The sequence below is a fragment of the Volvox carteri genome (assembly GCF_000143455.1).
Source record: "Volvox carteri f. nagariensis unplaced genomic scaffold VOLCAscaffold_43, whole genome shotgun sequence".
NCBI classification, from domain to species: domain Eukaryota; kingdom Viridiplantae; phylum Chlorophyta; class Chlorophyceae; order Chlamydomonadales; family Volvocaceae; genus Volvox; species Volvox carteri.
In genome coordinates this window covers 22,150-33,548 of record NW_003307586.1, presented here as the reverse complement: position 1 = coordinate 33,548, position 11,399 = coordinate 22,150, and the positions used below count along the sequence as shown (strand labels likewise).

Sequence of the window (11,399 nt, the reverse complement as noted above, 5' to 3'; positions counted from 1 at the left end):
GCCCACCTCAAAGCTCCAGGACCTCTGATAAAACAGTTATCCTTCAGTAAAGCTCATCCAATCGTTTGCTAAGTTGAATACATTTTCGGCCAAAGAACCATGCCACGATATGAGAACATCACTCTTGAGGAAAGTTGGTACCCTGAAACCCAACGCCCAAGTATGGACGCTCGACTCATCCACAAATTGCAAATGCGTTGGGAATTGCAATAGGTTTGAAAATCTGGAAGTATCCAGCCCGGGATAAGTAATATGTTTATCATATATCGGCACTCGACACAGCCTTACTTCACAGAGAAATGCCCCATTTCTGTAATTACATCGCTAGAATTGATATGCACATTAAGGTCGACTCGGTCCTTGGTGGTAGTACATTAGAATGTGGTATTTGCAACATTATTCGCCCGAAAGGCTGGGAGGCATCGCCATGGTAGTCGATGCGGCCCTTCCTGTGTTCCCAAGGGACCTCGACTAAGTTCCACTTTCCTAAGGGAACTTTAATAACGTCGGTGCAAGCCCTCCGTATCTCAATGCCACCCGTTACTAGCGCGTGTTTCTGGTAACTCGTAAGTAGTACGTGTCTCTGCCCGGTCCGGCTCCAGTGTGAGAGGTGGTCATGCACGGATAATCTTTTCCCATCCGCTGCAGCAGGGTACAAATATTTAAAATTGGACACGATAACTTTGGACGCGTCCTTGTTCTGCTGTGAGTACGTGAAATTTACTATTGTCTGACAGCGAAGGCGTCACTACTTTTTGGGGCGTCAGGCGGCCCCCGCCCTAAATAGCATTGCCATGTGGCCGTGCGGCTGCGTCCGTAATGACATAGTATCTTGCCCACCTAAAGCACAATACCGAAAGCCGTAAACATTCCATATTGTATGGCATTTCGCCTGTAGGTGACAATATTCGTATGAGCACAAACAGGTTTGGCAGTTTCTGTGGACCGAGGTTGAGGTCACATCAACGTTTCTCGCGCTATATTTCGGTCCATACGCTATATTGCGCTTTGATGATTGCAAGTGTCCACGCCTCCGAAATGTGTCCGATACTTCTGGAGCCATCTGGAGATTTTGGAGGTGATGTCCAATCTAGCCGCCGTACTGGCATGCGCCCGGAATTCGTGACATTCACATCACCCTTGTGCGTGGTACTGCCGATTCCCCTTCACGCGGCGGTAGTAGTCTCGATCCCCTATTGGGTCGGTGACTGACGTGCAAGATTTTCGACTGATTAGCTTCCCGACGGCACTTGTAACGTCGCCTTACGGAATGCGCTTGAAAAGTGGGTTGGCTTTCCCGATCGCTCTATGCACAGCGAGACAGCCCAGCAGCTTGCGCGCACTTGGCTAAGTTTCAACTCGACAGCACTTTGTCTTTCATCTTGTGGTTTTTACAATAGTTTTGCTTTTGTGGTTCATGAACCTGCTGGCTCGTTTGGGCCTTATGCTTGTATCGCACGCCCTATAGGTACAAAACATTTTTGCAAATGCCCCATTCGAACGAATCATGAAGCCGCAGTTCCTGATTGAAATTACATACAGAGGTTCTATGTAATACTTCAATACTAATTTTGCATAAGCGGCTAAGCATACCCATAAGCGGTTAAGCATACATTAAACATGTAGGGAGGTCATAGCGAGGGTACCTCACCTTCCGCCAGATGCGTGCAGCGATGTAGGCCAAATACGCACAGCGCCAGGAATGCAGCGTCCGAAAGGCCCAGCTGCACCGCTGACTTCAACGACGGCCAGATTGGGGCCAATGCACCTACGCCCTGGCTGTCGCTTGGGTATGTGCGCTCGCCGTCACGTTTCACACCTCGGGTGAAGAGTCCCCGTGGTTTGCTGACGTCTGGTGTCGAATACGTCGGCAGTGAGTGAGAGGGGCTGGGATGTAGGCTTACAAGCGACAATTCGGCAAAGGGCGGCCCGCCACGCCTGGTCAAGCTGTACAAATCTATAAGGAAGGTTCTCCACAGGTGCATCACTCGCTCCTTGTATGGGGGTGCTTCCGCCGGGGACTTATGCCGTGCGGCCGCACGCTGGAGCACAAACCGTGCGCTATCAAGCACCAGCACCAAGGCTTCCATGGATTCCGAGCTTAGTTTCTCGAAGGCGCCGCACATAATTCCAAGCTCCTGCTCCAGGAAGGATAACGTGGCGTGCTGCCTCGACACTAGTATGCGCTCCGCAGCTAGTAACGTCGCCAGGTCCACCCCACAACGCACGGCTGAACCGCGAACAGCCAAAAATCCGCGCAGTATGCCGCATGTTGCCGCGTCCACAAGAGCCTGGCTCCGCAGTCCCCGCTGGTTCATTAGTATCATCTGATGATCCTGTTAGTATGCATTTTAAAATGACCTTAGCTTTGCCTTTATTGTATCAAGGCAAAAGTGTACAGAGATCATCGCTTGGCATTAGGTCCATAGTACAAATCCTGTAAGTCATGTAATGGAAAAGGTCTCTGGGCGGGGCCAAAATGCTAGGCATTGAAGAAGGGACCGCAAGCCGGTTGCCAAATGCTGCTTGCTTTGACGATCATCTAGTGCATGTCCAGTTGGTGGTGCCCCGAGGGGGCAAGCCCGTGCCGGGCTGGAATGTTAGCAGCCGCTCTAGGCCTCATTTCATACTTCGAGTTAATCACTCTGGCTTAGGCGCGTGCTTGCTACAGGACATCGTTAATACATACGCATAGGAGCTTTTACAGAACATTTGTTGTGAGGGCCCTAGCCCTCACATAATTAATGCGACGCACCCTGGGCGAGGCCGATATAAGCGCTGGCGGAGGAGCTGCAAACCGGAAACAAATCGCTGCTTGCTATGCCGGTCACTTTGCTAGGAGGTTTTGCTAGATGGTGCCATTTGTAAGAGGAGGCAAGCCCGTACCGCCCGGGCATTCAAGAGGCGCCGGCCAAATCCCACCGATAACAGCAGAATGGACCTCCTTGCTTTCTCTCATCGTATAATGATTCGCTCTGGCTTAGGGGCATGCTCGCTGGAGATTGCGGGAGCTATTTGACTTCATTGGTCCTGCTAACTGTCAGAGTGCGACCGCTGATACAGGGTATAGAGGGTATAGAGGCGGCCACCTGGCCAAGGCAAAAAGAGACGCGCTGATGAAGAGGGCAAGTGACAGACGGATTACTTAAAAAAGGACTTGAAACTCCCTAACAAATAACCGGGATGTTATAGATCGCAAACTTCGTGTATTTAATTTTGGACCATTCGAAAAATGTGCCAAACCGTAGTCCTCTGAGGGATTACCGTGTTTACAGTTGTGCACGGCACTGCATGGCAGGGAGTGGCCCGTTCTTGACTTTCTTATTATGGGGACAATAAATATATTTCCCCAATCGTACCTGAAGAGAAGCCATGGGTATATGCAAGTCAAGTGCTTGCAATAAGATGAGTAGAGCCTTCGCAGCGCACTCTCCTGCCACCGCTCTTTTGAGAGCGACCTGCATTTACATAGGAAACACCATTCTTTTCCTAACTCTTAGCCTCACAATCCCCACAGGGAGCGCTGTGGCCCAAACAAACAGTTGGACGATGGAGAACACATAACAATGTAAATACCACGCCGGGTTAAATCCCATCGCAAATTACCAAAATACCTTCACTTCAGTCTGGCAGCTGCGGAGCTTTTGCATGAGCCCTTCCGCTTCCCGAGCCATGCCCATGCTTCGTGCCTCGAACGTGATACGCAAACATTCTGCTGCATTAAGCGAAGGTGTCGAGAGGCATGTGCGTATGACAGCTGCCAAGGCACAGCGGCGTCGCTCCAACAGTAGACGAGCTGCCGCAGCTTCACCCTGTTACATGAACAGGAAATCAAATGGTTTGGTGCCGAAAAGCAACAAGCTGGTGGAACGATTGCCTGTCGGCAAAAAATGATATTTTGTGGTTTAGCCTAAGATTTGCAAGAGAAGGGTGTGATAGCACATCAGCCATCAGCCGCATAGGACCCCTGCAGCATAGATTTAGTATGCTGGGCATATCCCCAAATATATGCATCCGCCGATCGGTACTTTTCTGAAGTCGTGGTATAACAATAGAGACATGTTCAGCGCTTTTGAGGCCGCTGGCAAACAGGGTATCGAAGGTTATACGAAAAGTCTCCACACGCCACACATCGTACAATAGAGTGTCGCTCCTGGTACCGGGAGAGGCATCGTTAGGTGAGCTCCGGCATAGGAGGCCCTCATCAGCACAGATTCAGATGACAGCAAGACAATAAGACACGCTCGTGCCACGTACTTTCAATGCAGTGTTTTATGAAAGTTTATATGCTAAGCAAGGGGCGTTGTGGCATATATATGGTTTCCGAGGATGCGGCTTGCAAAAGAGCCTTTCGACAGCGCTGTAGTGCGACAATGGCAGCAGCGCTTAACAAAACCACGGCCCTGTTTGTCCCTCGAAGTACTTCTCGACGTGCCTCAAAAGCGCCCCTCCACGTCCTTCCTTTTTGCGCTGTTGGGCCTTTAGTATCCGTTCAAGTGGTTGGGGGCCATTCAGGTAGCCGTCACCGGTTAGGTGGCTTACGCGAGTGTGGGGTTGCTCGCCTTGAGTGTGTTTGGCGTGGTGCCTAGTCGACCTCTTGGCGGGCCTGGGGCATTGCCGAGACTTCCCCTTTCCCTGTTGCTCTTTCTCCTCTGGGAGACAGTCAGCCGCCACTCCGCTTGACGGTCATTACCGAAAGTACCGGAGACAAATATAGGACTGGGGTTCTGGCAGACGCAGATCGAGAATTATTAGATAAGGAAAGTATTTGGCAACCAAACAGTTTACTTCCTTGGCTTTAAGGAAAGTATTTGGCAACCTACGCGTCCTGTGCCAATAGACGTATTTTGTATGATTTACAAGCTAGGTACCACTGAAACCCGGGTGCCTGAAACATACCGTCAGGCCCAAGTGCAAGGCACGCTCCACGAGCACCTCGAACTCCGCCAAATTAAATGTGGACTTCGGTGCCCTTGAAGCAGCCGCCAGCTTCGCAAGAAGTTGCGCATCGCGATCACGCACTGCCGCCAATGCCGCAGTTAATCGCTTCGAGTCAACACCCTGCTGCGCCGCCGCCTCTAATACCCGGTAGAAGCTCGATATTGGCTGGCCTGCAGGATCCAACACTGGACCTAAGCATGTGATCCAAAGCAGACGGTGGCTTAACATCATCGCTATCGGTGCACAATGAAACCATGCAGGACCTTGCGGTCAGCAGTCGCTTCATCCATTCCAAAGAAATTGAGCTGTTGCTCATGGTCTAGGTAGGGAGATGCCCTTATGTACGCACCTGCGACTGCCGCCCAAACTGCTGCTTCTGCACACGCTGTTTGGTACTCCAGCAAGCTGCCCGCCCGGGAAGCAACCTTTGGTGTCACTGCCTCGAATGCAGTCAACCGCGCTTGTAGTGCATCGTGAAGTCCTGCGTGGAGAGGACATCCTCTATGCATATATGTAAATACAATCATAAATATCATCAAGCATACCTGCGAGCTGTTAAGCCACGGGTAAGGACTTAGATATGGGCCCTCCCCATCGGGTACCTGGACAAACCGGAAAAAACTGGCCCTAAGTTATGTGTCGAATGCTGGCTCTCTAAATGCACGTCCAGGCCTTATTCCTAATATACCGAGGGCTTCAGAAACTTTGCCGTCGAGTCCTCGGAATTCAACTTCACGATTATGACAACACCTCGCAACGGGACCGGTGGCATTTCGTTAGCCACTCTGCATTTTCACCTCCCTAGAATACATTCCTAGTTAACCGCGCCCACCGACGGGTAAAGCATTACCCATTTCCCCAATTTCATTGTTCACCGCTTTAATGATCGCCCGTGCACTGGTTGTATTAACCGGCGTCAATACAAAAATGATTCATTGTACATCGCCGGAAAACACTGTCCAATATTAAGATGGTAGGAATCTCGTTGCAATATCCTTTCCCTATAAGGAACAATGATGAGGGCATTGACATGAACGTGCGACTTAAAGCAGATCCAACAGTAATGTGATGCCGCACAGGCCGTGCTGTGCCCCAGGATCAAAGGCAGGCAATTCCCTTGGCAAATACCACTGCGTCCCGCATCGCCCAGTAAATAAACTACTCACCAAGCATACTCGCACGACCTGTTGCCAGGTCAACTCGCTCTGTCTTTCCCTCCATTGCCACTCCCTGCGGATATGGACGGCCGCATGCAATAACCCCACGTGTTGATATAAGGCTCGTTTAAGGCTTTTGGAGTCCTGAGCCGGTTACGCTTCGGTTTCAGGTCATGGCTCCCACGCATTAGGCATATATGCATCCATTCAAACCCATGTAAGCCTGGGCTGTCCAAGTCCAATTCGGGTGAAACAAGCTATTTATCTGAGGACATGCTGGCGCTTCTCCAACTCCTACGGCGTCGCTACATGAACGGGTCTCAACATCAAACCGGTGTTCTTTGAGGCCACCGTATATGATTGTTGCATACAACAACAGCAGGCACGATTATAGCATCGATACATACCTCAGCCGCATCCATTCGCGTGCATTGCAAGTGGGCAGCTCTGCGCCTGCGCATGTAACCGCGCCACCCTGCCTGAATGCGCACCGCAGCTGCTAGACGGGCTGCCCGTGCAGGGCTCTCATGGTAGCGACGCCAGGCGCGACATATACGCCATGCAGCCAAATGCTGCCTCCCCTGCGCAAAGGTTCGGCCCAACACCACACCGACTAGGTATATCAGACATAAAGCTGAAGTGTGCCTGGAAACGCCTGTAGGCGCGCGCGAAGCTTAAAACTGTGGGTTCTTTCAGGTTTCAGGTTTTTTGGTTTACAGCTGTAAGTAAACCAAAGCTTAACTTCCCGTCCACAGGCCCCAGTGCCTAAAATAAAAATTGTCCAAATACATAGGTGGCGCATGCTGAAGATGGACCAGAACTCTTGGCCACCTGCACCTGCCACGAGAATATCCCGATAAAACGATCTGCACACCTTGTAGCGTAGATGGTTTGTGCTGCTGGTTGTTTTGCGATACCGTCGCGTTGACCTGGATGACTTTAATGCAGAACCGCCAATGATGCGTGGAAAAATGCTAGTGTACAGTGCGAGTATTCGTACCCTTATTCGTTCCCAAAGCTCTATTGCATGGTTCCCCTTACCATAGCCAAAGCCTCCTGCTGCAATGCCGCCAGATGGGCCTGCTTAAGTGCCTCCCGCTCCGCTGCCTTTCTCATCACGAGATCCAACTGCTTAAATGTGGCTTCCATCGCCGCCACTGACTGGCTCTCCTCCTCCTGATATGCTACCAACTCCTCACGTTGCTCAACAGCCACTTTGGCAACTTCGCCTTTAAGGTTCTCTAACATCCTCAACCTCCGCTGTATCATGCAGGAACAAGTATAAACCATAGAGATTGCTTAAATCCGCGCTACGAACTCACATATGGACAAGTGGTACATTCCATGGCACAAGAGACATGGATATGCCCGGCATATTGTCTCATAAGAGATACGTACGTATCACACAGAATAATAAAAAGACAATAAAACCGTTTCAACCTTGTTAACATACACCCTACCAGATTTTCCAGGTCCAGTACCCTCTCCATGCTTATACCGGCGTCGGTCTCCGCATCCAGCACATGGGCGTCAACCTGAAATCAGGCGGTGATGGCCGCATGTAAGAGCTTCCACTGCACAATCTGGGCCGTTACGACTGATCGACTGCTGTGGTTGTAACCCAATGACGTCTGTAGAAGACAGACTGGGCGCGTGGCATGATTGCACCGTACCATTGCCAGTGGTGCAAACCACAAGTTGGCGATGCTCCATGAAACTGCCGATAATAAATTGTCCGATATGAAAACGGGTTACTTAGTGACATGATCAGTCGCCTGGATCTATGCCGCCCTCTGGTTCTTATGTTTTACATTGTCGCACTGCTGTGCGGTGAGGCTCGCAATTAAACCCACTGCGATCTCGCTTTACTTCCCAGGAATTGAACCCAGGACTTTACACTGCATCCAAGGAGCTACCAGCTTAGAGGGGTCACAGGTTCAGATCATAAATCAAGCCGGCAGCCCGGCATGCTACCCAGCTCAAGTCACATGTGCAAGCTAATAAAGCCACAAGCCAGTACATTCTCACCATTACAGGCGTGATGGCATTAGACGAAGGTTCCTCAGCGGCAGCAGGTTGTGCTTGGTTGACATTTGCGTCGGTGCAGTTTAAGTTATATTGTAGACCCGGACATCTTGCCGAATCACGTGATGCGCCTGCCCGTCCATTGAGCTCAAAATCTGCCGTCGCCCGGTCCTGTGCTGCTTCTCCATGTGATTCAAGCACTGACGCCAAGACTGTGGCGTCTAGGACAACGCCTCCACGAAGTGGATCCGTGGGAATGCATCTATCAGTGTGGCATTCTCCCTGTGTTTCAGCCATTCGTTTACTTTCGCCCCTGTGGCCCTGTGTCCTTGTGCTGTCGATGGTGGGGAATAAGGGGCCGCAGGATACAAGGCAGGACCGCACAGGAAGTCCAGGCACAGGAGCGTCCGAAAAGACGTCTGAATCCAACGTTTGTCCCGAGGACTGAATGCTTACGACCTCAACGCAGAACCTTTGCCAATCCCGTCCAAACTCCTCAGCCGCACGTTCTCGGCGTTCAAAGGCTGTACGAAGGAGATGAAGCGACGTGGGCTCGCAGTTACTGTCATCACTATCGTCTGAATTATCAACTGCACTCATTTGGAAAGGGTGTCATAGGCGTCGCTGAGTCGCAGCGAGGAATACCCTTTTGGTAGCATACCTGCGTTTGACCTATAAGCAGCGTCAACACCAAGCAGTCTCGTGTGCTCCTGGCCTATAGTCAAGGCCTGAAGCTTCAACCTTGATAGCTCTTCCTCGAAGGCAGCTTCGGCATCGGAGTCATCTAGTGACATCGACATTGGGACAAGCACTTAAGATAAACAAATGCAGGATGCACTTGAAAGTACGATCGGCAATTCACTCAGTCTAAAGATACTTGGACTGTAGACAAACCGGCTTCAACAAAGATAAAGGTCGCCATGTAGTGCATACCTCTACATCGTGAAAAGATTTCCCCCTAAGATAGTGGCTGGATGACTTGCAGTTTATTGACATTGATCGGAAACACTCGTACCGTCCCACCCGGAAACGAGTCCACGGCACAATGACTGAACCAGGCAATCTGTACAAGTAATGTGATGCATTACAGGCAACATTGCTGCTGCTGAGATACGAATGGCTGCGTATTCGAGATGCGAACGCTACCAAGCATATCCTGCATACCTTGCCTTGAACCGACGGCCGATGCTCTCTAGACATGTAGTGCACTTGCTTCCTACCGCTGGCGTAGCGCTGGCTTATCCTTCAAATGGGACAAGTCCTCCGTCACACTCTTATTTTGTGCCGGCAGCTCTGCCTCCAAGAATCCAAAAAGAGGACGTTCAGTGCACCGCCGTCTTGTCGTTAAGCTTAAAATGCGACAGCAGTGCATCCAAGGACTGCAGCTGGCGACCAGTATTGCGCTCGCCTACATCCATCACAAGGTTCGGTTCGTTATCCCGCGTACTTTTGGTGGGCCAACCAGGTTCTATGTTCAGAACACTTGCAAACCGCAAGTGGCCGTCCTCGGTTGGCCCCATCTCGCTTCTCGTATTCCTTTTCGGCACAGTACTTGCATTGATTGCCGCCATTCGCGGGGCACTGGTTCGCAAGGTCAAGGCTTGCAAGTGCTGCAAGGGGTTCGGGGTGGTTCGCTGCCGGCTATGTAACGGTCGGGGAACAGTGGACTGGCGCGCAAAATTCTCGTACTCAGAGACGTGCCCTTTGTGCGCGGCCCGGCGCTTCGTTGTTTGCCCTGACTGTGGTGGGCACTATCATCGGCGCCTTTTCAACCATTCAAAAGGTCTAAAGGGCACGCTGGAGGCATATTTCCCAATGACTGCACCCAGCGGCGGGCCCCGAGCAAGGTTTAGTCCCTTGGACTGAGCCAGTTATGTGCATCGTGCTTGGGAAATTTTAGTGTATAGGTTTTAGTGTATAGGTTTTTGTGCCGGTGGGGTTTCGGGCCGTTGGAAAATTCTTGGGGTGACCATACCTAAAGCAATCGTACATGCCCCGCACTTGGGACAGGCTTAAAGCGGATTGAGTTGGTTGGTGTCTAGTGCTGGGCCTGCTGTAATGAAGCCAAGCTGCTTGGGCCCGGGCCGTTATTCCAGTCATTAAACATCAGTTTGCTAGAATTGGATGACAGCCTAGTTGGGCTACATATGTAAACAGGTTAGTGAGCGACCCATGCATCAGGAGCTTTTTGTGCGTAGTTGTCAGCTGTCCTAGATTGCCGAGATTGAACCCTGCGTTGATGTCGTGTTGCGCAGGTGCATTAGGAGATGTGACGTTACCTCTATCGACACTTGCTATGAGTGGATTGAACGAGTGAACTGGGTCATTAGTGAAGTCTTTTGGCGGGGCCCCAGCGTGAAGCGCTTAAGGGGGCCCTGCCCATGTCAGTGTGTGTGTGTGTGTGTGTGTAACGGACCAAACATAACATCTCGCCCGGCTGAAACGCGTTATTGGTAATATATTGCATTCTCTATTGCAAGGTATCTCGCCTGTAGCCAACAAAAATTGTATGAGCACAAAGAAGTCTGGCTGCCTCCATTCACCGAGCCCAAAGTCACATCAACACCTCTCGGCCTAAATCCTATTCCAAAAGGTGCCGTGTATCTCATAATTGAATTCTGAGATGACGGCGTATGATAACTCGAACACCCAGCTTGTGTTACCATTTGCCCGCACGGGCATTCCGACTTGCCACCAGCAGGCCGACAATTTTGCTTTCATTTCTCTATACAGTACGCAAGCTGCTCGTTCGTACAATTACTTTGGCCAATGCTCGGGGCCTCCGAAGACTTGCAGTGTGCCGCGGCGGCTGTGGGGAGCATTGCCGAAGCCGCTGAAGCCGCTGGCGCTTCGGGGATAAACACCACAGACAGCACCGGAAAATGCTGCGGGCTTTTGGGAAGTGTGTCGGTGCTGTTTCCTGTGTGTTCGGGCTGCGGCACCAGACCGCAAATCCAACAGGCTGAAGGCTGGCAAGCTGCGATTGTGTTTGCTGAGCGTTGAGCATCCGGCCTGGACCGCAGACTTGGCGGCCGAGCCCCTGCTGTGTGCCGGTAATGGCACCTCATCGTTTACACCCAAGCAAGGGGCTGTCGGTGGCAGGTCGCGGACCTCCAGGCTACGTGTAACGGCCAATGACTCTTAGCCGTGTCTGCTAGGTTCCAGAGAGACACCGTCTCTTCAACAGGTTATGAAGCCCCGGCTTCCTGCCTCCCGTGCTCTGACAAGCATAGCTCCCACAGCATCAGCACTGCTGCAACAAGCACAGCTCCCACC

General features: G+C 51.3%; 2 protein-coding genes across 2 annotated transcripts; both read right to left on the bottom strand.

Moving 5' to 3' along the window:
- Positions 1-316: 316 nt before the first annotated feature.
- On the bottom strand, positions 317-2,318 carry VOLCADRAFT_95278 (uncharacterized protein; the record flags this gene model as incomplete). The annotated part of the gene is made up of 2 exons (XM_002954417.1): positions 317-642; positions 1,652-2,318. The coding sequence occupies 2 exons, from the start codon at positions 2,316-2,318 to the stop codon at positions 317-319; spliced, it is 993 nt and encodes a 330-aa protein (XP_002954463.1).
- A 2,545-nt stretch (positions 2,319-4,863) lies between these two features.
- Positions 4,864-8,923, bottom strand: VOLCADRAFT_95277 (uncharacterized protein; the record flags this gene model as incomplete). Its single annotated transcript, XM_002954416.1, has 8 exons — positions 4,864-5,132; positions 5,291-5,422; positions 6,108-6,171; positions 6,506-6,679; positions 7,140-7,358; positions 7,559-7,633; positions 8,127-8,647; positions 8,785-8,923. The coding sequence occupies 8 exons, from the start codon at positions 8,921-8,923 to the stop codon at positions 4,864-4,866; spliced, it is 1,593 nt and encodes a 530-aa protein (XP_002954462.1).
- Positions 8,924-11,399: the final 2,476 nt, after the last annotated feature.